The sequence below is a fragment of the Poecilia reticulata genome, linkage group LG19 (assembly GCF_000633615.1).
Source record: "Poecilia reticulata strain Guanapo linkage group LG19, Guppy_female_1.0+MT, whole genome shotgun sequence".
Classification (NCBI taxonomy): domain Eukaryota; kingdom Metazoa; phylum Chordata; class Actinopteri; order Cyprinodontiformes; family Poeciliidae; genus Poecilia; species Poecilia reticulata.
In genome coordinates this window covers 4,926,774-4,952,269 of record NC_024349.1, presented here as the reverse complement: position 1 = coordinate 4,952,269, position 25,496 = coordinate 4,926,774, and the positions used below count along the sequence as shown (strand labels likewise).

The following is a 25,496-nucleotide window of genomic DNA, read 5'->3' as shown; positions in this document are numbered from 1 at the left end:
CCGTTTCTCCTCCTCTCTCCGTTTCTCCTCCTCTCTCTGTTTCTCCTCCGTCCTGCAGCTGTCCTGTTGTTGTCCCTGCTCTCCTGGTTCCAGAGGAGCTAAGCCAATTCCAGGCCAGATTACAGTAATAAAATCACTAAGTTTGAGGATTACAGCTGAGCTCTCCGAACCCTGAGAGAGACGGAGGGGAAGCAGGAGAAGGAGGAGAGAACGAGGGAGAGCGGGTTAATGAGTGGACGGAAAAGAGAGAGAGGGTTTACTGAGATTTCCTGACTCCAACAAAGGGATTATGACTTAAGGAAGTTAGCAAGACGAACGTCTGCTCAAATCCTCGACATGATCCGCATCGAATAGCAGCAGCTACTAGCCTCCGCAACAAAATGGCTCAAACTCTAGACAGCTGCACGAAAAGATGTTTAACCTTTAACCTTTTCATCCAGAGCAGAGGCAGAGGATGGAAGTTTGTTTCTTTAGGATTCATGTTCCCATGTAGCATAATTCTCACAAACGTGCTACCTGAGGTTTGTGGAGTCTGAGAGATAATTCTAGTTTAACTATTTCACAGTTTTGAGCAAAACTTTTAAGCCCCTCAAACTAAACCAAGTATTTTTAGTTTAGTTTGTAGTGCAAATATCTCAGTACACTTGAAAGAAGACAAAACTAACTTACAAGTAACTTTTTAGCAAGATATATGAGCTTGTTTAAGTCAATAATTCCTTAATATTGATTTTAAAAACAATCTAGTTCCACTGGCAGATTGTTTGACTTGTAACATCTTAAAAAAGTCTTATTATAAATTAAATAATCTGCCAATGTAACAAATCCTTTTTCAACTGCAAGTTAGTTTTGTCTTACTTTAAGTGTACAAAGATATTTAATATTTAGCTCTACATTATTTAGCCTGCAAACTAAATCTTTTGCTAGTAAGCCAAACATTTAGTTAGCAAACTTAGTTCCAAACTAAATATTTAGTTTAGCTAAATATTTTGCCTGCTAGCAAAAGCTTTAGTTAGCCAACTAAATATTTAACGACTAGTTAGTTATTATTTAGCTCTTTTGTTGTAGTTTCTTTTTTTTCTTAATGAAAATCCAAACTTCATCACCCAGTTGTTGGTGAAAGAAAGGTCCATGACCTCTTAGTAACTTTAAAAACATTCCAGTTTCAGATTTTGCTAACATGGTTTTTAGTCCCCAATTTTTTAAAATTAAGATTCACCAAGTATTTGGTTGACAGCAGCGTAAGAAATGTACACAAACCTTTGAAAGATTAAGCAAAGCAAGAAGATTTCTTTCTTTGCCTGTAAAGAAAAAAATGAGAAAATGAGAATGCTGGTTTTTAATTTGAGCAGTGGAAATTAAAAACACACAACCATGCACACACACACACACACACACACACACACACACACACCCCTAGGGGCAATTTAGACAGACCAATTAACCTGACAGTCATGTTTTTGGACTGTGGGAGGAAACCGGAGTACCTGGAGAAAACCCACCATGCACAGGGAGAACATGCAGAAAGACCGGGGGTGGGAATCAAACCCTGAACCTTCTTGCTGCAAGGCAACAGCTCCACCAACTGCGCCACTGTGCAGCCCGACATAAAAGTCCTACTTCCTAAAGACTTAAACGCTCATGAGAAAATCACCGAAAGGAAAAAACTCAGCTGAATAAACGGAGGGAAAAATACTGTTAAAATATAATTGGAAACCAGCAGATAAAGATCACAGATTAATATTTTCCTGCTGTGAAGTTTCTGCTACTATCTGAAGATTAAAAGGAAACATTTTCTGCAGCATTTCAGTCATCAGATAAACGAGATTCAGGACTTCTGCTCACTTAAGCTGCTCATTTAAGCCGATTTTAACTTCAACGACGAGGAATCCTGGAGACTCGATGCACAAATACTTAGTGCTTTAATGGACTGCAATGAATCCGGAGGTTATGTAAGGAGAGGGACGTTGCATCATAATGTCATAGCTAAATATTTAGCTAGCAAGCTAAAAAACTAAATAGCTTGCTAATTAAATGTTTACCTCCCTAAAGCTGAATATTTAACTTACAATTTAAATACTGGCTTCAAACTATTAAGTCTGTAGACTAAAGATTTAGTTTAACTAAGTATTTAGTTGTAACTAAAAATTTAGCTAAAGCTAAATATTTAATTTGGAGCAAATTTTTAATTTGTAAAAATTGGCTATTTTACTTTGCTTGTTAACTAAATATTTAATTTGTAAACTAAACATTTATCTCCAAAGTAAAAATTTATCTTGCTAATTAAAAAACTAATTAGTTTGAAACAGTGACATTTATAACAACATGGTGAAAATACTGAAAAACGAATCGCCCAGGCCAAATAAGCAGCATTTAGACCTTTACTAACTTCTCCCCGGAGAAATAATCCCATCAGACTAACTAGAAATCACCGCCAGGCAAAGATAACAGCGTGAATCAAACGAAGAGTGAAACATGATGATCCACAGGTGATGCAGCACCTGTCTCTTTAAAAAAGCCGGATTGTGCTATTGAGCAGAGAAGGGGAGGGGGAGGTTTGGCGCCAGCTGCATTGGAACAGTCCTCTGTAATGAGCAGATTTTCTGAGAGAGAGACATCCACAGAAAAAGCACAGAGAGAGAGAGAGAGAGAGCGAGAGAGAGAGAGAGAGAGAGAGAGAGAGAGAGATCCGGCCGTCAGAGGAGACTGGGAGCGGAGCAGCAGCAGGCTGTGCGTCAGCCGGTGCTCCATAGGGAAACATGGAGATGAGCAGGAGAGGACACGGAGCGACGCGGATCACATAGATGGATGTTGTTTCATCAAAACAGGCAACAACCAGGCAACCTGAAGGCAACCCACGCAGAGGATAAACCACTTATGGACGCAGTGGATTAAACCTGCATTCAGACTGAGAGGCAGAGAGAGGGAGAGGACAAATTCATCAGTTTACTTCTTTATTTTTTATTGTCGGAGGGTGCGCACTTTGTTTCTCTCTCTGAGTGTGTGTGAGTGTGTGAGTGTGTGTGTGTGAGTGTGTGGCTGCAGAAGGTAGGATACTGCATTGCTGTTCAGCCTTCAAAGCTGAGTATCTTTGTGTTTTCCCCCATTTTCACGCTCTCTCTCTCCCTCCCGCATGCATTGTGCGGTAACACTCAATATGCATGTGAGAAGGAAAAGACGATGAGTCTGAAGTGAGACCCTTTCAAAAAAAAGATTGTATTTTTCTGGATTTTTGGGAATAAGCTAAAAGGAGAAAATATTTTTTCCTTTCCACAAATGTTTTTTTTTCTTTTTTTGGAGGGCCTTGACCGGGTTTGAACCTCCGCAGGGAAACTTCTCGGCATCATCAGGTAGGAGGCGGCAGAACAAGTGGGCCTGAGTGGGAGGAAGAGTTTGTGTCGTAGACTGTGTAGGCCTGATGGGTGAAACTCCAGCTGAGAGAGGATAATGGCAGCTCCGGGCCAACTCTCCTCCTCTCCCACCTGCATCGGCTGCAGAGGACCCGGGAGGTGCTAGCCGAAGCCGATCAGAGCCCGGCGGGAGGATGGTGTGATCAGGGTCCGGCTGGAAGACCCCTCTTTCATCCTTCACCTCCTTTCATTGAAAAAAGAGGTGGCGCCTCCTTTTCCAGCCTCCTAACCCTCAAACTCCCCGGTAGAGGTGTGCGATACGCCGTATTTTAGTATCGATCCAATTAAATACAGCGCCAGCATCGCAGATACGATACAGATACTGATATTTCTATTAAGTTTGATACGTCATCAAATTGAGCGTTTTTTGTTATTTTTTTCCTCTTTATTTTGCTAAAACCTAGGAAGGAATTTGGGCCCCTGTAAAGATGTGCAATAATCCAAGTAAATACAGCAGTAGTATCTCCGATACAGACACCGATATTTTTATTATTCAAGTTCGATACTTCATCAAACTTTGTGCTTTTTTTCCATCCTTTGAATGAGTTTGGACCCCAGTAAAGGTGCACAATAACATCAATCAATCAAAGTAAATACAGCGGCACGACCGCCAATATCGATACAGATATTGATATCTTTATTATCTAAGTTTGATACATCATCAAACTTCATGTATTTTTTTCTCCTTTGAATTATTTTGTTAAAACCTAGGACATAATTTGGACCCCAGTAGAAGTGTGCGATATGACATATTTTTATATCAGTCCAAGTAAATACAGCAGCAGTTTCGCCAATACAGACACCGGCAATAACTATATCTCCAATATTTTTATTATTTAAGTTTGATACATCGCCAAACTTTTGTGGGGGGTTTCCCCCAGTTTTAATTATTTTGTTGAAACCTAGGATAGAATTTGGGCAAAGAAAAATTAGGGGTGCAGCGATAAATCAGCTCCTATTTCCTTAATTTTTAGAGATCGGTGATCAGACGACACGTAAATTTGCAGACGATCTTATCCACTTCGACAATTAAATCAATCACTGTCCTTGTTTTGCTCTCCAGTGAAAAAGGTTTGACTGACAGACCCATATCGGCCAAAATTCGGAATCGGCAGATCTGGCTTTTTAAAGATTGGCCAGAAAACTGCAATCGGTGCACCCCTCGTGTTTTTTCCCTTTTAATTATTTTGTTAAAACCTCCGACAGAATTTGGACGTTTGTAGGTTAGGGTAGTAAATCAACCAGCTGATAAATCGCCCCCAAATTCCTTAATTTTTGGAGATTGATGATCTGCTGACTTTTTCTACCTCGACAAAAGTCTAAAAATCAAAACCTGTCCTCTTTTTCTCTGCTGTGAAAAAGGTTTGACTGGCAGACTGGCCCACCAGGTCATGGCTTCATGTTTCCAGTTAACAGTAATCTCCCCACTGCTACCAACTTAATGACTTTTCTTATTTTATTTGCTAACATTTCAAACAAACAAAAAAATTGGTATCGGCCAAAATCGGAATCAGTAGGCCAGAGATCGGCCAGAAAACTGCAATCAGTGCACCACTTTTGTGGTATTTTTCCTTTGAATTATTCCGTTAAAATAAAATTTGGACAAAATTTATAACCATCTACAAAATACTTTTACTAACATGATAAACAACCTATAGAAGAACAGAACAAATCTGTGCATTTTGGCTAAATAAACCAAATCTTTGAGAAACTACAGTACTGAAAGTAAAACAACCTGAAACTAAAGAATCGATCGTTCCGATCTTATCTGTATTTTTTGGATCGATCCGCCCACATCTGGCACCAACCTGCCCTTCTTTTCCCTCCCTCTCTTTTCTTTTTCTTTTCTTTTTCTTTTTGTCGAGGCTTCGGGGGAATTGCCAAGAGCTGTTTCATGCATGTCCACTGGCGGCAGGTTCAACTTTGACGATGGGGGGTCATACTGCGGAGGGTGGGAGGAGGGCAAGGCGCATGGCTACGGGATCTGCACCGGACCCAAGGGCCAGGGCGAGTACTGCGGCTCCTGGGCGCACGGCTTCGAGCTGCTGGGCGTCTACACCTGGCCAAGCGGGAACACCTACCAGGGCACCTGGGCTCAGGGGAAGAGGCACGGCCTGGGCGTGGAGAACAAAGGCCGCTGGGTGTACAAAGGCGAGTGGACGCACGGCTTTAAGGGACGCTACGGCGTGCGGGAGAGCACTGGGACGAGCGGGAAGTACCAGGGGACGTGGAACAACGGGCTGCAAGATGGCTACGGGACGGAGACGTACTCGGACGGAGGTAAGGGTCAAAGTTCGACGTAATACATTTACTCAATTAGATTTACTGGAGTAACTTTATTGGAAAAAAAAAACAGAGTAGCTACTCAAAAATTGTGATCAAGTATGAGACGACTTCAACATTTTTACTCGCGTAAAAGAAATAAATATTCGAGAAGTTACTCGAGTAAAAAAGTATTCGGTAAAAAAGTCTACTCAGAGTAACTGATCAAATTATCAATCATTTAATATTTTAAAATTACATAAAGTTAAGTGGAAATGTTGGTATTTTAAGAACCAAAATGAAAATAATTTATATAAGTAGCAAAAAATATTTTTTTTCCAAATCAGTTTCTTTCAATAAAAAACTTTAACAAGGACTGCAGAGTTTTTGACTTTATCTGGGGAATTTTTGGTTAAAACATGTTTGTTCTGAAATTTAAAGTTTATTTTTAATTTATTTCTGAGCTCAATCTCAACATTTCAGAATTTTTTCTAGCACATTTTGAATTTTTGAAACTCAGAATTTTCAATGTTTTTCTAAAATATTAGAAATAATAGTTTGTTTTCTTGCAAATTTGCAACTTTTGAATCTCAGAATTGTTCAAGTTTTTTTCTACAAAATTTCTGAGATCAACCTCAAAATTGTAAAAGGAGTATTTTGGCAGAAATGTACTCCTTTTATTTTTATCTACGATGGCGCTAACACACCGCCACACTCCATGTTGTTGATCCACACACACCTGCCTGTTACCATGACGACGCACAAACGAAATCGCTGTTTCCTAGCGTAGTCTTCTCGCACAGCAGTAACGGTAATCTAATACTTTTTTTGCAATTGCAATCCCGTACTTTACTCGTTACTTGAACAAAAGTAATCTGATTACACTAATCGCTGGGAAAGAGAGAGAGAGAGAGAGAGAGAGAGAGAGAGGCGCACGGACAGATGCATTGTGGGTGTTTTGAAACTGTGAGGATGTGTGAAATGAGCTGTCCATGTGAAATCTCTGAAATTCAGTCCATCTGACTGACAGGCTGGGTGCAGATGCACGGTGGGAGGAAACTCTCCAGGGGTCATCTGGGGTCATCCGCGCTTCTTCTGCACCACAACACAGTCACTCCGACTCACACACTCTCACACACACCCAACATGTTACATCAGCGCAGCTTGTGCAATTTAATATTAACATCGGCTTTAATTTTTTACGTCTATCTTCTGGAGCCCGAACATTCAGACGTGTTTGCACTCCGAGGCCGTCAGTCGTCCCATCAGGGGACGAGAAAAGAAGGTTTGGGTAGAGCGGGGCTCAAAAATAACATTTTCACACCAGATCCAGGTTCCATTATAATTGATAATTTGCCATATGCTCTATTGTTTCTTTTTTTCTTTCACTTTCCACCAAAAGCTGGATGCTAAAAGTCTTCAGTCTGGTGCTTTGGTCTCAACCAGCTCTTATTTTGAAGGAAAGTTTTGTTTAGAGAAACTTCATAATTCATTTTATTTGTTGTTTCTGTTGTTTTTTGCTTATTTAAAATGTCTTCCAGTTCCAGTGCTATATGTTCATGAGAATTTAAAGTTTATTCATTTTTGACAATGTGTTATTTATTATTATTATTCACCATTACATTAGTCGAAAATGGTCTCAAAACAACATTATTATCGTTTTTCGCTATAACTTCTATAATTTATGGTCCAGTAAAATTTGTTACAATGACATATATTTACAGTCATAATAATAATAATAGGTGAAAAGATGCAATTTTGCCAGAAAAACCACCTTAAAGTTGCTATGATGAGTTTCCAGAATGTGACATTAGCAGCTCAGTTTCTGTAATTCTTTCTCTGCTGTTTCCACAATCCAGTCCAGCTACTGACATAATTTGTATTCTTATTAACAATTAGATGTTATTTGAAAAAAATTATCCAAAGTGTAACTTCACAATTAGCTCAACATTCCTTGTTTTAATTTTTTGCTATTCTTTTGGTAGGATTTCTTGTAAAATTACTACTTTATTCTCCTTGCAATGGTTTGCATCAACATGGTTGAATTTAGCATGTCGGTGCTTTAGCATTAGCTTCCACTAAATACCATGTTTGTGTAGCACTTTAGCAGAATTTAATGTTTATTATTGGCGCTTTAGGGTTAGCGCAGCTAGCTTTTTATTTAGCACTTCCCATCATGTTTAATTTTAATAGTTCAGGAGACAGAATCTCTCTTAAACTGCCTACTTTAATATTTCAAACAGCCAGTGGAAGCTGTTTTAGCAGTATACTTTTGTTGCGTAATATCAGGCGAAGCTGCAATCTGGACGAAGCTTTCAACTTTAAGGATGTAGAATAGAATAATAATAATAAAAACTCAAGTTTGAGGTTATTCTATTCCACATCTTTAAAGTTGAAAGCTTCGTCCTGATTGCAGCTTCGTCTGATATCATGCATCAAAAGCATTAATGTGTTTTGTTTAATTATTTCTTTTTGGAATTATTTCCTTTTAGAAATCTGAAATGAAATCGCTCATTTCATTGATCTAAATCGGCTTGACATTCGCCATGAAATTTAAATGATTTTGATTCTCTTCACAGCTCGATTCGGCTCAGTCACTCTCGGTGAGATTCTCAGATATAATTTAAAACAGAAACATGCAAAACCTGTGCAAGCAGAAAGTTTGTAAGCGTGACGACGAGCCGACAGCCGCAGACATCCAGCCAAAGACTCATTACATAACTCTACAACTAGAAGGCCGAGCACGAGCGCTCGGCTTTTAGTCCTGATGAAATCCACGCGGCGGACTGGTTTCAGGGGTTGATTTAGGGCAGGGGTGTCAAACTCCAGTCCTGAAGGGCCGCTGTCCTGCAGTGTTTAGATGTGCCACAGGTACAAAACACCTGAATCAAATGGCTTAATTACCTCCTCAGTTCTCCAGAACCTTGCTAATGACCTAATTATTTTATTCAGGTGTGGTGCAGCAGAGGGACTTCTAAAAGTTGCAGGACACCGGCCCTCGAGGACTGGAGTTTGACACCCTGATTTAGGGCAAAGACGGGAGAAATTGACCAACAGCTGCAGGGAATGATAGATAAAAGGAGCAACTGGGTAATGAACTGATAATGGAAGGATGTATGGATGGGAGGATGATTATCCTGATGATTATGCAAGATACTCGCTAATCAGGAGATGAGTGAGATCATTACAGAAAGAACGGCACCGACAAATATGGTCCTGATAAAACGAGACGCGTTGGAGAGTCACTTCAGCTCGCCGAGTATCTGAACCCACATACGGTAAATGCAGCAGAGATTGGCCTAGTTATCAGTGTTTATCTTGCTCCAGTGGTACACAGTGTCCTTATAACAGAACTCCTTTATATAGATCTGCGAGATAAGATTTCTGTTTGGGGGACTGAAGTTTTTAAATAGAGCAAGCCTGGAAGAGAAACGGAATATAGATCTGTTTTGTTTTTATTCATGTGTGAGATAATCTTGAATTAATTGCTGTGGATGGAGTTATCTTCAGTTCCATCTTTATTTTGACTTTTTCCTCCATGAAAGTTATGCTTTTTTTTAAATTTATGCAGAAACGTGTTGGGTTTTGACCTTTTTACCAGTTCTTAGACAAACTTTTAAGAATAAAACATCTTACTTTACCTACTGGCATCAGTTCAGTATGGTTGAAGCAAGACTTTGATTCACATTGTCGGCAATTACTCAGATTTGTTCCGGTTTGTAACATATGCTTGAAAGTAGTCCAATATAGAAATACAATGAAAAGTAAATACACCTATAAAACGTTTACTAGATTTAAGAGTCAATAGCAGCTGGGTGAAAAATTACTCACTTTGCTACAGATTTGTTCAGTTTTGTTTTGTTTTTGTTTTTTTTTTAATAAAAAATGGTGTTTGAAAATGAGGATTTACTTTAATAATGAAGAAAGGCTTTCTACATTAACTTTAGCTAATGCCCTAATAATCTAAGCTAATTTTTAGTGCTTTAGCATTTTAGCTAACTTTGTAAACTTTTTGCGTAAATTCTAAAACGATAATTTACTTGGCTGTTTTATAAACTTTTAGTATAACAAAGTTCAGTACCTGCGTTAAATTTTGGTTGTTTGATTTTAAGAATTATTCAAGTAGCTAGCCGTTGATATTCATGCTCTTATTTTGAAGAGCGTGAAGACTCTTCAAATACTCTTTTCTCACATTCTCGCTCTTTTTTCGCCCCCAAAATCTTGACAATCCTCAAGCACCAATTTAATTTTGACATTACTTGATCTATAACATCTCGTTCTCTACTTTCCATGTTTTATTTTGTTCACGTATGTTTCTTGTTTTTTATAATCTGAATTCAAGTTTTAGCATTAGCTTCTGCTTGTGTTGGTGTTAGCAACAGCTAACGTTTCAGACATTGCTTAAATTATAAAACCATAAGAACTCAGGATGATTGTTTAAAATAATAATAAATAATTTCAGATGAGCAACGGGTGTGGAAAAACTGCTCACCAATACCTATATGATTTTTGATGTCAATATGGCGGACGCATTTTAAAGTTGCACCTTCAGAGTCCAGTCATATTCAGACTCGTAAATCAAAATATTCCGTTTTTCTCCTGAATCCAGACTTTGTAAACCTGACGAAACATTTCCAGGAAACTCCCACAGCATCTTCCCTCCCGATCTCATGATCTTCCCACCTTTCTGCTTCCTCCCTCGCTCCGTTGTATTTCCACGCAGCAGCTATGTGCAGCAGCGTTCCCATAGCAACGCTCGCCGACGTGCAGCAGGTCACCCTGTCACGAGGGACCGAGCTTCCCCCGCCTCCATTGGCTGCCCGGTCTGCCAGCTCTGGCTGTGATTGGCCGGATCTCTTCCGGGTGTTTACCGAGACGAAGAGCTAAGCTGACTGATTACCAACCGCAGACACGGAGGCACAGAGAGGCAGCGGAGTAGATAAATGAAAAGACAGCACAGATTCAGTAATCACGTTAGCGGGAAATGGAGTCACAAAGAGAGATTACAGCTGTCACTGTGTACAACAGCGGTTACTGCTGCAGATTACAGCTGATGTAGCTGCGTTGAGTAGCTAATGTCCTCATGTCACGCAACAGAAACTCGCTTCAAAACACGTCGCAGGACAAAAACATGGAACAGCATTTAGATCGCTGCAGATACCTGCAAAGTCTGGCGTGTTTCAGTTTAGAAGCATCTAAAAACTCCTGTTTTAGCTCTGTTATATCACGTTAATACACAGAAGATTTATTGTAAAAACTTTATACAGAAAATTTCAGTTTTCTAATAAGTTTTTTTTGTGACTACAGGACATTTACTGTAAAAATGCTGAAAATTTCTGGTTTTTAAATAATAGAAGTGTTTGTCAATATACAGGAACTTTATCATAAAAAAGACAGAATTTCTGTTTTTAAGACGTTTGTGGAGATGCATGAGATTTACAGTAAATGATACAGAAAATTAAGTTTTTAAATGAGAATAGTTTTTTAATATACTGGAGATTTCCAGAAAGTTATAGTTCAGTAGAAATGTGAGTAAATGTCATAGTTTATTCATCTTGTGCATTTCCATCTCCCTTTCAGTGCATTAACTCTTTTTCAGAAAAGCCAAAAAGTGCATTAAGCCAGCATAAAAACTTAAAGTTATTTTGAATTTTACCATTTCTAGTAACCTTTTCTAATGCGACACTTCAAAATATGCGTAATAAAAACTTTGATGGAAACACTGCTTGTGAAATTTGCACCAGATATAACCCTCACCTTCGAAAAACTTTCAATTTTGTCTCATCAATCCACAGAATTTTTGCCTAAAAGTCTTGCGGATAATTTAGATTAAATCTACACAGTTGGACAAGATTAAAATGAATATGTGTCGGGATGTTTGGGGAAAAACAGGTTCAGACATTTTAGCTAACAGGAAGTTTTAGCCATGATGGACAGCAATGGTATATCCTAGGAAACAAATTTTACTGTATATTTTTGGCATCTCTACCTTTTTCTCTTCCCCAGAACATCTATCTTTAACGCCTGTTGAATTGAATTTGCTGCACATCAGCACTTCCTCAGCACTGCTTGCTGTTGCATCACCTAGACGTAGAAGCGTCTCAGAAAGTTAAAATCTTGATGTTCCTGCAAAACACAAAGAGATAGTTGGAAACCTGAAGAAGAGTCAAATTTAGAGGAAATGCGGAGATCAGTGTGTAACTGCTTTTAATTGTGTTCAGCAGGAAATGAAGGGTGTTTAGTTCTGACCACAGTCGGTTCCTTAAAATATTCCCTCTGTCGATGCCGTCACAGCAGCTTCTCGGTCTGAATGATGACTAATTCCTTTATTCTTTACCAGTTTATCCTCTTAACCACTTGACCCGGTGCAGATCAGATCGTCAACTTCAGGAAATTGGCACATTTCCGGTAGTTGACCTCTGTGCTTTCCGTACAGTTTCCAGATTAATGATAAACACCAGGAGCTCATCAATCAGGGCTGTTTTTAACTTTATTCTCCTCTACAACTATTATTATATTATTTTCAACTATATTGTCTCAAAACAGGTTATAGTTACTTATTAAAATAAATACATTTAATTTTTAAAATGTAAAATAAAAAAGAACAAGTCATCAGTGTTCTTAAATTATTTAACTGATGGTAATGCTGGTAAATAAATGCAGAACAAAATTTAATGTAGGGCTGAAATAATGAATCAAATTAATCCCAATGAATCGATTATTGAAAGAATTGTTAACTATTGTAGTAATCAATTAACTGTAAACTGAAGTATACAGACTTCCAAAAAAGACAATTTGCTGAAAGTTCAATACAATCAACAGTAATTAAGTAAAAACTTTAGAAAAAATATAAACAATTTGCATAAAAATAAACTCATTTATATGCATTAATGTATTTATTTTTGCTACCATTGTCATACAGCAGTAACATGCATATTTTTGGGACATTTTCTTTAATTATTTATTAGTAATTAAGTTGTTATATTTCTACTTTTATTTAAAAAAAGCTTTGGTTCCAGCTGCAGCTTTATAAGCAGATTCTACTTTTTCTGTCATGTGTTTTTGGTGATGCAACATATTTTCCTCAGCAGCATCCAGCTGCTCCAGCAAAATGCAGTTTGCACCACATGAAATGCAGCAATTGGACAAAAAAATAAATAATGCAGGAGCTGCCAACAGGAATGCTAACTTTGAGAAATACAGTCCGAATAAAAGATTTTATTTCCTCAAAAATAAAGTGTTAGTGTTTCTGTTTGCAGATTTCATCACCCTCGGTTAAGGAGGGAATCTTAATCTCCTTACTTTAAGCAATATATGCGGGACTGACTGTTTTTGTGGGTCTTTTTCATGAAATTTCAGAGCAGATTTTTAATCCCTAAACATAAATCTGTGAGACTCAGACAGAAAAAAAGGCCAATGGAAAAGCTCTTAAACGGATAAAAGTCTCAAACTGAGGTTTAGCTTCAGACTGACCTTCCCTCTTTTCAGTGGTCAGTCACAGTTTGTCTCAACAACACATTTATCTCCCCACCCAGCATGCGTTGTTCAATCCCACTGTGATGTTTTCAGGTTCGAAGATGATACATAAATTAATAAGAATGAGAAAAAACTGAGGAATTTTAATCCTTACTATCTGATGCTTTATGAATTTTTTGTGAGAAGCGCTGAAGTTCGACAATCTGAAAGTTATTAGGATTCTGTTGTGACGTCCTCGTTTTCCAGTCGTAATCCGCGCCTCGTCTACTACCACTGCTGCTCCTCTGCAGGGCTCAGCTTACGTAACGGCGGTTTGGTGTTTGTAGTGAGGATTAGCAGAGCAGTCTGAAACATTAAACAAATCCAGATCTTTATCCTGGGAGCGTGTCCTCTGCCTCTGCTGACGCAGGGCGAGCTGGACGGTAAAAATAAGAATGTTTCATCTTTTCTGTTCTTTTCTATTCAAACCCCTTGAACTGTTTTAACTTTTTTATATTTAAACTAACTGTCCTGTGAAAGCTTAGCCCCGCCCCCAGATGGTTTGAAAAATTCCACCAAAGTGGAATTTTTGGCTCCAAAGTGGAGCCAAGATATACTGAGGGGCGTGGCCAAACACTGTCACTTACTTATCAACTTTGTTGCTACATTTTATTAACTTTTCACCCCCCTTGGAGCAGAGGTGTCAAACTCATTTTTATTTTGGGCCAGAATACTGATAAAACCCAAGACAAACTGTTAATATCTTAAAGGTGAAGAAGAAGTGAGTAAGTCAGTCAGTCTAAGTAAGTCTAATTGCATGATAAGCTAAAACAAGCTCATTAATTTCCTTTTGCATAATTTATTGTTTTTCTCTTTTTTACCAAAAACAGGATGATGAAAGTCTTCAGTCTGGTGTTTTGGTCTCAACAAAACCTTTTCTTGACAGACAATTTTGGTTCCAGAGACTCATAATTCATTTTATTTGTTGTTTCTGTTGTTTTGTTTATTTATTTGGGATATTTAAAATGTTTGTTGTACTTCTTTAGATTCACCTCTCATTAAAATGGCTTCTGCAGTTCTGAACTTTAAACTTTCTTTGGTCCCCAAGAGGCTGTTTGAATCACGGGTTTCCAAACGTTTCCATGCCACTTCCCCCCAAATGGGCGTTAAATATGGCCTTACTCTATACTCCAAGATTTCATTCTTCAAAAAGCTTTGTGGTGACGCAACTTTGGAGTTCAGCCTCTTGTCAGAACAGCGTTTTCAAAGCAGAGGCCACCAGGGGGCGCTGTGGGGGCCTCAGAAAGTTGGCGAGAAGATGAAGAAAAAAACAAAAAATAAATCGCATAAACTTCTAAATCTTTTTTCAACATCATTTTTGTTTCATATTATCCAATTATATTTTTTAATTAAATATAAGTTCAAATAATTGACTTAAATGTTATTTCTGATGCTCATTTTCTGATTGGCTGCCAGAGAAATTCATTCAAACCAAAAGAACCTGACTACAAAAAAACTTAAGAGCTGTGAGAATAAAATAAAATTTGATGTGAATAATATAAAATATTATATGTTTTCTTATAATTAAATGTTGAAAAACGGCATTGTCTGGTAATAAAATCACAGTATTTTATCTGATAGTAAAATTTTACGCCACAGAACTAATGGCATCTAAAATCAAACAATATGACATAGTATTTATGCAAAATGAATGTGATAATTATTGAATAGTGAGTAAAAACATTCTAAAAGTTGATGTTTCTGTACGTATGTTGAAGCATTATCTGTAGGTGTGCAGAGGGAGTTAAAGAATTTGACAGGTTTTCCATCCTCAGAGTGAAACACAAACCGTCAGACGGTTTTTAACTCAAACAGGAAGCGTGTTTGTTGTTTGGCACGTGATCCAACCGCTTCAGTGTTCCTGCATTGTTGATCTCATCGCTGTCAGTGTTTTCGTGTGACTACCTCGCGCCAGCAGACGCAGCGGCCCGGTTTGAGGCCCGCATGATTTAACAGCACCTTCCGCTGGCGCCTCCAGGCAGAAATCAGGGAAAATTGTTTTGACGTGTGAGCTGCGAAGCGGATTCTCCTCACAACTGTACAGGCCAGAGGTTGAAGCCTTGTCACATTGGAAAGGTCTGTTTTACGTCAGCGCAGCAGTGACGGGTTCGCGACCGTGAAGAGAATATGACCTGATGTACCACTGCCTCTTTCTGTCCTGTCAGAGGTTTCATTTTGCAGATTCATATTTTCCCCACAGAACCACAGGCTGGCCGATAAATCGATTTTATTGATTAATAAAATTTTTGGCTTTTGAAGATCTGGCTTTTTTTTCACCAATGCGCTCCATGAGTTTTCATAATTCAGAGGGCGGCCATCTTGTTTGACAAGCGAGTTTTACCTTCTGTTTATTTGGACTTTGAATTCCAGTCAACCCTGCTAACTGGAGAAACAAAAAATGTTTCTGCCAAAAAACTCAGAAATTTTTAAGTTAATTTTCTAGAAAAAACAAGAAAATTGACTTGAAAAAACTCAAAAAATTTCTGAGTTTGAAAAGTCCAAAATTTGCTAGAAATTTGCTAGACATAATTAGAACATTTCTGAGTTTGAAAAGTTGGGAGATTTCTGTCAAGAAAATCTCAAATCTTCTAGAAAAAACGTGGAGTTTTCTAAGTTTGAAAGGTTTTCTTCAGAAATTTGTCCGAATTTTGTAAATTTTTCTGCACATTTTTGACATTTTTCCTCATTAAAAATACTTTTTTCCTAGAAATGTAAAGGTGTTCTTATGGTAAAATTGTATCGTCATTTTTGCTAATATCATGATTATTTTGTTATTAAACTTTCTCGAAGCCTGGCCCTGATACTCCATCATACAACTCACAGAGGGGTTGATTGAAATAAAAGCCACGTTTTGAAAATATTCTCAGTTATTTCTAATTTCTTTGTCAGAAAAGAAACCGAAGCTGATTAAAAGCTCAGATCATGAAACGAGTCGTAGATTTTATTTTTCAGCCACGTCGCTCTAACTGTAAGCAGACCTGAATGCGATGGGAAACGACTCCTTGCTGATTTTTCAGCACCATGGAGAGCGACCAGCAGCCAGAGAAAATATTTCATTTGCTCCGACGTTTCAGAGTCAGGCTTGTAAACGCTTCCAAGAAGCAACAACGGCCCACACGCTGCCTCACATATATTCCCTCATTTGCACTCGCTGCTGGCAGCTGATCGGGCTGTGAGTCCTGCCGTCAGCAGCACCGCGGCGCCCGGGAGAACCCGACTTCAGGAGGGCAGAAAAGCCCTTTGGATAAACGATTCACAAGTTTCAGTCATATTTCCAATCATCACAAGTTTATTTGTGTAGCACATTTCAGCAACAAGGCATCAAAAACACAAAGTCATAAAAGACGCAGTCAACCAGTAAACATTATATTTTGTCAAGCAGTTTCGTCATTACACATGTAATATGTTGATTAATGTTTCATTTATAACGTTTCAAAAGCAGCTCTAAACAGGTGGGTTTTAGCCTTCATTTAAAGGATCTCAGTGTTTCAGCCGTTTTGCAGTTTTCTGGAAGTTTGTTCCAGATTTGTGGTGCAGAGAGTTGAATGCTGCTTCTTCATGTTTGGTTCTGGTTCTGGATGCAGAGCAGAACCAGAACCAGAAGACGTGAGGGGTCTAGAAGTTTGTTATGACAACAGCAGATCTTTAGTGTATTGTGGTGCTAAACCGTTCAGTGATTTATAAACTAACATCAGTATTTTAAAGTCTGTTCTCTGAGCTACATGGAGCCGGTGTAGGGACTTCAGAACCAGCTGATGTTCTCCATCCTCCCGGTTTTAGACTGCGACGGTCCGACCAGTAAAACAAAAGGACAAAGGCATATATAAAAATATATTTTCTATTTATTTTTTCCAAAGAATATCTTAACAAAAAGGTTCAACAACAAATCTAAAAAATATGACAAAATGGGCCCAAAAGAAATCAACTGAGGCAACATAACTCAAAATAACAAACCAAAAGACTGACTTAACAATGAACACACAGGGGAATTTATACAAACAGGCTAGCCTACACAAACGAGGAGGGGTAGGGAAGGAGACAAAGACAAATAATGTATAAACATAAATGACTAATTTAAACTAAACATTTTAACTTTATCACAACTATAAAAACCAAAATAAACTAATACCAAAAAGGTTTTAGCAATTATACCATTAGTGGAGAGAGGCTATGCTATTACTGGAGAGAGGCAGATTGTTTCACATCAAGTCCCCTGCTTCCAGCAGCCTGATGGATTGTTCCACTTCCTGGTTTTCTTTTGAGCCAACCCCCTTCTGCCAGCCAGTCCTTAAACTCAGTCTGCAGCTGGAGGACAGATTTTGTAGGCAGGTCTGTGAAGACGCTGTTGCTGTAATCAGTGGGTCTAAAGATGAATGAGTTTTTCTAGAAAATGTTTGTCTGTTGAAACGTTGTAGAAAGATTAATCACAACCTTTCTCAGGTATTTTTGAGTTTTCAAACTCAGAAATTTCCCATTTGTTCTAGAAAATTTCTGTTATGATCAAAAATGTCAAGCTTTTTTCTAAAGACTTCAAATTTTGAAACTGAAATTTTCTTTTTTTTTTTTTTCTTTTTTTTTTTTTAAGAAAATTTCTGAATTTAATATAAAGATTTTTGGTGTAAATTTTCAACTACTGAAACTCAGAACTTACCAAAAATAATTCTACAAATGTTCTGAGACTAAAATTTAACCTTTTTGGCAGAAATTTACTCCTCCTTTTTTCCCCCTGTGTAACACACCATCATAATAAAAACCCTAAAAGTCAGATATGAGGATCAGATGTGATCTTTTTCTTCATTTTAGTGTTTTTATTTTAACAAAACGTGCCGACTGTCTCCTAATATCCAGCACTCTGCTTAGCTCCCTGTCTGGTTTCCTTCTGCACAGTCAGCGCTCTCCTCTTCCTCCTCTTCCTGATTCTTCTTCTTCTCCTCTTCCTCCTGGCTCTGCTCCAGCAGTAAAGCATCCATTTGATAAAATCTCATTAAGCTGTTGCTCACGCATGTGTGTGCGTTCTTTGATCCGCGTCTCATATGGCCGTACAGCTGTGTGCTGACATGATTACAAAGGGCTGGACAGATGTGTTGCCCATCTGTCTCTGACACAGGCCCTGTACGAGTGTGTGTGTGTGTGTGTGTGTGTGTGTGTGTGTGTGTGTGTGTGTGTGTGTGTGTGTTAGTGTGTGTGTGCAGGTATGGGGGCAGATCTTCCCGATGACAGGGGCAGGTTTGGAGTTAGCACCGCTTGCCGCACAGATTGGTGTGCGTGAATTTGGCTCTGTTCACCACTTCCTGCTTTCCCTATCCCTGGAGCCCAGCAGGGAGCCGTTTGTTTGCGATGCAGACGCAGGACGTGGAAGCAGTCCTTTTATGGGCATGTAGTCGTGCGTTTGCTCCAGAATGAATCAGAGTGCTGTTACATCAGAGGGGTCGGGCAGGCGGGCGGGATGGATCGCTTGCTCTCCGATTGGAACACACACTTCTGCTGGAGAGTGTGTGAGAGAGGAAAGCTGGAAACACACACACACACACACTGATGGCCTACTTTACAGCAACTCGGAGATGCAGGGATTGTTCTGCAGCAGGAATGATATGAATGGAGGGAGTGTGACGACAGGAACTTGTAAACTTTGCAAAGAAATCTGAAAAATTAAACTTGCACATAATAATCAAAAATATTCAGCTTAATTTAATGGTCATAAAATAAACAAGATCCTTTGTTTCTCCTGCCAAACTCACAATATTCTCCTTTTTGTTAATTTTATGTTTTATGCTTGTTTTTTTTTAAATTAAAGACAGTAGGTAATCTGTTTCATTGCAACAATAACTTTATTTTTGTTTTATATAGGTGATTTTATGTCTTTGTTTTTTTTTGTTTTTGTTTTTGTGCACAAATTACTTGACAATTTGTTTAGTTCTGCAATATTTTGCCTAAAACTTCCTCAGTGCTGCCCACTTTAGGTTGAAACTGGTTACTGCAGTTACTTATTAGTTACAAACGGAACATCTTGGGTCTACATCCAATAACAAACGTTACATTTGTGGCTAGTCACTTTTTTCAAACTTCAAACTACTAAATAAGGAAAAAAAGTGATTCAATTTTAGCCAAAACATTTTGAGATTAATCTCAGAAATTTTGTATGAAAAAATTGTGCTTGAAAAAATTCAGAAATTTAAAGTTTTAAAAGCTCAAAAGTTTAAAATTTGTGCCAAAAAACTCAGAAATTTCGAGATTAACCTCAGAAATGTTTTTAGAAATAAAACTAGAAAATTTCCAAGTATGAAAAATGTTCTTGTAAACTTTTGAAACATAAATTTCCACGTTTATTGTAGAAAATGTTTGAGACTAGTCTCAAAATTTCAGCTTTTTCTTGCAAATTAAAAAAATTTTAAATCCAGAAAGTCCCTGATTTTTTACTAGACCATTTATGAGATGAAACTTCTGAATTTTTTTAGCAAATATTTTTGACTTTTCAAATTTAGAAATTTTCTTTCTTTTTTTTAGAAAAATTTCTCAGCTTAATTAAAAAATGTCTTAGTTTTTTGGTGGAAATCTGCTCCTTTTTTCTGTGTCCAATGGCCCTAATAAGCCGTGGTCCCACTGTGATACTTCAACATGCTCATGAAAATGTGATGGAAACATGACTAGTCTGTAAGCAGCGGTTTCCATCCTGTTCATGGCAGTTTTCCTGTGTTCTAGTTGTATTTTAGCATCTGACCCGTGTTCGTTCTGGTCTGCTCCTCCAGGAACATTTCAGGGCCAGTGGGTCGGAGGGATGCGTCACGGCTACGGCGTCCGGCAGAGCGTTCCATACGGCATGGCGGCCGTCATCCGCTCTCCTTTACGCACCTCCATAAACTCTCTCCGTTCTGGTTCGGAGCACAGCAACGGAACCGCGCTGCTGGACCGAACGGGTGCCCTGGTTCCGGGCCCGCCCACGGTTCCGGGAACTCTGACCACCAGCGTCTCCATGTGCAGCACAGGCAGCAGCGGCAGCAGCCCCGCGGTGTCCCGCGGAGGCTTCGTGTTGACGGCGCACAGCGAGGCGGAGCTGCTCAAGGGGAAGAGGAAAGGAGGATTGTTCCGGAGGTCCATCCTGTCCGGCCTCAAGCTCAGGAAGTCCGAGTCCAGGAGCTCTCTGGCGTCGCAGAGGTCCAAACAGAGTTCGTTTCGGAGTGAGGCTGGGATGAGCACCGTCTCCTCAGCTGCATCGGACATCAACTCCACCATCAGGTAACCTGAATCAGCAATTAAACCATTAAACACCTGGAATTACAGATGACATTTTATTCAGAGTAAAAATGCATTTATTAGGAATGGGTGGTAACCAGTTCCAGTGGTAAATGTTCTTTAGAATTTAAAGATGAGTAATTTTTGAGAATGTGTTCTGACATTATTTTGCCATTACAATTATATTACTTGAAAATGGTCTCAAAATAACATGATCATTTATCGCAGTATGTTTTGGGACGATTTATCTCCCAGCAAAATTTGTTATTGTGACACAGACGGAGAAGTTTAGGATTGATGAAGCACCCGGTGTTGATATGTTGTTGTGGGGGGGCCCAAAAGAAAACCTGCTTAGGGCCCCAGAAAGGTTTGGGTCTGCCCTGTGTGGATGAATGTATTTGTTTTCCCAGATAGAAATGGTTTTAAAATAAGAACAAAAACAGTTGCGACATTTGCCCTTTCCAGCCTCGGAGACGCAGACGCGGAGTTGGCAGTTGCGGACGACGACGTCGACGCCACGGCGACGGAGACGTACTGCGGGGAGTGGAAGAACGACAAGCGGACGGGATTCGGCGTGAGTCGGCGATCCGACGGGCTGCAGTACGAGGGCGAGTGGCTGAGCAACAAGCGGCACGGCTACGGCTGCACCACGTTCCCCGACGGCACCAAGGAGGAAGGGAAGTACAAGCAGAACATCCTGGTGAGCGGCAAGCGGAAGAACCTGATCCCGCTCCGCGCCAGCAAAATCCGGGAGAAGGTGGACCGAGCCGTGGAGGGGGCCCAGAAGGCGGCGGACATCTCCCGGCAGAAGGCCGAGATCGCTCTGTCCAGGTAGGAAGTCCGGCTGGTTCTGGTTTGGTTGGAGAAATCTCAAAGGCAAATCCTCAGAAAATCATTTTACTTTAAAGCTTTTACCGTAAAATAAGGACGACCGGACCAAATCCTCCTGTTCAGGTCCGATGCTCTGCACTAGAGGAACACCACAAGCATCTAGAAATGCTTCTAACTTTCAGATCAAATAACTTCATTGTCTCCCAAGGGGCAATTTGCTTTGCAAATAAATACAAAACATGAAAAAACCGACAGTAAAAATACACCACAACATCCACATAGCACATGGTACAATTATATACCACCACAGTTTGTTGAACTTCAACCTAAATTAGTTTTTTTTGCAGATAAATTGTATAAATTGATCCTTGACGATGCCATCTCTTTGTGACATGTTGTTTACATTTGTTCAATTCTGAAATATAGAGTGCAGTTCTACAATTCTTCAGCTTGGTTGATGTCTGTCACACAGCTCTGTGATGAAGCTGCAGTAAATAACTCTTATAAAAATACGTTTTTAGATATTTGTTAAAACTGGCACCATGTTGTGACAGAATAAAATGAGATGGATAATCTGTGAAGAGATCGATCTCCTCCACCTCCTTCCTGCCATTGCTGCCTGAAGAACCAATCAGAGCCAGGAGGAGGGCCTTAGCGCTGTCAGTCATGTTTGTAAATGCGCTGCTAAATGTGCTACCAGCAGAGAGACATTACAGGAAAACAATTTGTCTGCCATTATCTGTGGCCATGCTAACTAGCCTTAGCATACCTTAGCGCAGAGGTTCCCAAACTGTGGGGCGCGCCCCCTAGGGGGGGCGCCGTGCCATTGCAGGGGGGGCTCGGGAAGCCGTCTGGTTGAAAAAAAAAAAACATGAGCGCTGTATGCGCTGGGTTTTTACCTTAGAATGGCCAACTCTCTGTTATTCCTCTGTCAGTTTGATACAGTAGGGGCTTTCACACTTCCCATATCTGTGTCCTCTGTCACTTTTATCTGCAGTTAAAACTGTTTCATCCGTTGTTAACTTGTGGTAACCTATTTTTCCGAGCCACCTTTAAACGCAACATGAGCGCTACGACGCTCGCGCTGGGTTTCCACCTGTGCGGCAGTGAAGGAGACCTGCTGCTGCTACGCAGGTGTGTTAGGATCATGGCAGCAAATCAGCAAAACTCAAAGAACTTTTCACAGTTTTTCCCCCAAACTAACCGACTGAGTTGAGTAAAGCTGCTGGATGCAGGTAAAGTTAGCTAAAGGATGACTAGCTAATATCAATACAGCACCTTAAGCTTAACAAGTAGCTTGTAGGCTACTGGTGTTGTTGTCTATGTCCATCTACGTACATTCATTTTGCTCCCAAAAAACAGCCCACCCCCCCCCCCCCCCCCCCCCTGTATCTCCAGGGACAGGGAGTCTCTAAGAATCCTCTCTCCCCCCTTCTACTCCCTCCCACATGTGGTTCAACCAGACAGCCATTTGTAATCCATAGGGGGGGCCCAGAAAATGTTTGGAAACCACTGGGGGGGGGCGCTGGAGAAAATGTTTGGAAACCACTGCCTTAGCAACTGGTGCTTTCTCACGTTCGCAGCTGAAGTTTCTGATTACAGAGAAAAGTTGCAAGATTTGTTACTAATCACTTCTTGGAAAAAGTCACTAGAGGATCTCAAAAGTTGCAAAATATTGCAACAAAGTCTCTAAGTTGGCAGCAGTGATTCTCTTTCTTAACCCCCTCTGCTCATCAGTGTCCCTCTGCCAAGAGGCAGAGGTAAGCTTGGCCACACCCCTCTGTCTCTTGACCACGCCCCTCTGTCTATTGGTCACGCCCCTCTTTCTCTTGACCACGCCCCTATGTCTCTTGGTCCCACCCATTTCCCCAGAAATTGAAATAAAGAAAAAGCATGGAATCTTTTTGCAAAGTGTACTTTTTGTAGAAATTCTTGCCTTTAAGCCAAACTGATAAAATGACTCATAAAGTCCAAAGCTGCTATTTCTTCAAGTATTTTGTCATTAATAAGTCAAAGCAGCGTTTTTATTGCCATCTATTTTGATTAGATTACCGAATAAATGAAAAATGTAAAGCTGCCATGTGCGAGCGGCGCATTGTGAATCAGAACAGCTGTAATGGGCTGTGAATATTTGTTATAGCCGTTTCGGTTGAGGATGCGGTGTACCCTTTTAAATCTGAGCACATGCAGAAATGATTATGTGCACAACACAATGTTCTGTAGCACAACTTTGAAAAAAAACACCAACACCACAAAAGACTGAACACACTCCCAGCTTTTACTAAAACCTGCTCTTTGGGAACATGAAGGTTCCTCGTGCAGCTGCAGAGACGTCAGGGAAAGAAATGTGGATTGAACCAAAACTTTGTCAGTATTTTCATAAAAGAACAAAAGCAAGTGATTTTACGAATCAGATTATTCTTTATTATTTTAAAAAAGCTCCTTATGACCCAATTTTCGAAGTTTTTTCTCTTAGCGAGATATTAACCATACCATACCATACCAACTTTATTTATAAAGCACTTTAAAACAACCACAGCTGATACAAAGTGCTGTACATTAAAACACAGCATAATAAAAAAAATAAAAATAAAAACTCTTACAGTTTAAAAACAAAAACATACACTCTAAAACTAGATCCCGCAGGAGTTAAAAGCCAAGTAAAATAAATGGGTTTTAAGACGAACTTTAAAAGTGACAGTGAATTTCAACTGAAGATACGCTGTGAACTTTAATATTTGTTTTCCGCTACACTTCTAATAACTTCATTTATCACAAATCTCTACAAATACACCATTATAATGAAACGGAACCATTTAAAACATACAGATGGGGAGATATAATGCAGAAACATTCACAGCTAGACTGCAGATGTTGCAACATTACAATGCGAAAAGTGAGAACATCCATTTTACAGTTGAAATGATTAATAGGATTAATTGTGATAAGTCGATTAGTGAAATAATCATCAACTAATTTAGTAGTTGATTAATTGTTTGTTGTCCATTTAATGAAAAAAACAACACAGTCAGAGCAGAAATTAAGCCAAAACTGTACAAAATATATACAAATTTTGCATTTTAAATTAAAAAACCGTCTTTATCTGTAAATATATTCTACCCAGAACTCTTCAGGTGGCAGTTTTAACTTAATCTGGTTCAAATTCTGTAAAATAAATTTTAAAATACCTCCTATTGAGGAACTTCTGCTTCAAGTTATTAATCAATTAATCCAAAAATTAATCAACGCATCGACCCTATTCATGCTAAGTCAGGTGGTTGACATGTGTATTTTCTCATTTAAAACATGAATATAATTGTTTATTTTCATGACTTAATACATTCCTAATATTGTATTATTGTATTTTAATCCAATTAATTAATTAATTGTCACAATAATCCTTTTTACTTTCATTCTGTCCTCCATGTTTACCTTGAACACTCGCTTGTTAGCGATGCTAAGCTAACTGCAGCGTCCTGATTGAGAGGAAGCAGTCCTGCACCTTCCTGGATCATGTTTCTTCCATTTCGTTTTATATTTTGAATCAGTGACAGACGCTTCGGGGTTAAACTGGGTCGAGGGGTTAAGGAGGGTTGAGGCGGCAATCGAAGCGAGACGGTCCAGGAAACTGGAGCCTGTTCCCATTTAGCTAAACGCTGAGCACATACGGGGTTAATGGTTCTGTCCTGACCTGCTTCACAGCGGCTAACAGCTTCAGGGTGAGATATGAGCTTCAACTTTTAGGACTTGGAGGAGGAATTAATTTACTGTCCCAGAACCTAAAGATAAAGATTCACATTAATATTGAAGCCTGGTGGCTTCGAAGGCATGCAGACTGTTGTTGAGGTCAGGCTGTGATGCAGAAACTTTGTTAGTCACTTGGCTTTAAGGCGTAGCCAGGGCTTGACGACATGGATGAAAAACATATCACAATATAAGCATTTCATATCGGTCGATATTGATAATTAGAGATTAGATTTTTTCTGCTACAAGTTACACAACAGGTTGTTGCTAGGTAACCAAAGAGTGAGTGAGTTAGTTCTAAAGCCTACATCCCCCAGAATGCCGTTGTTCTGTCAGATAGCCATGCGTTGTCAGATTGTCATACGCGTATGACAATCTGATGGCTATATCTGTCGGATCATCATACGTTGTCAGATCGCGATACACGKAGGACAAACTGACAGCTATTTCTGTCAGACAATTGTACGCTATGATCACCATATTTTATATTTAATCATCTTTATTAAG

At 39.3% G+C, this 25,496-nt stretch overlaps 1 protein-coding gene across 1 annotated transcript in view; it reads left to right on the top strand.

Moving 5' to 3' along the window:
• Positions 1-4,967: 4,967 nt before the first annotated feature.
• The window catches only part of jph3b (junctophilin 3b), a 44,610-nt gene continuing 24,081 nt past the window's right edge, over positions 4,968-25,496 (top strand). Inside the window, exons 1-3 of the mRNA XM_008436549.2 lie at positions 4,968-5,687; positions 19,931-20,417; positions 20,880-21,245. Of these exons, the coding sequence (XP_008434771.1) occupies positions 5,306-5,687; positions 19,931-20,417; positions 20,880-21,245 (1,235 nt within the window). The 5' untranslated portion in view covers positions 4,968-5,305. The remainder of the gene's footprint in view (positions 5,688-19,930; positions 20,418-20,879; positions 21,246-25,496) is intronic.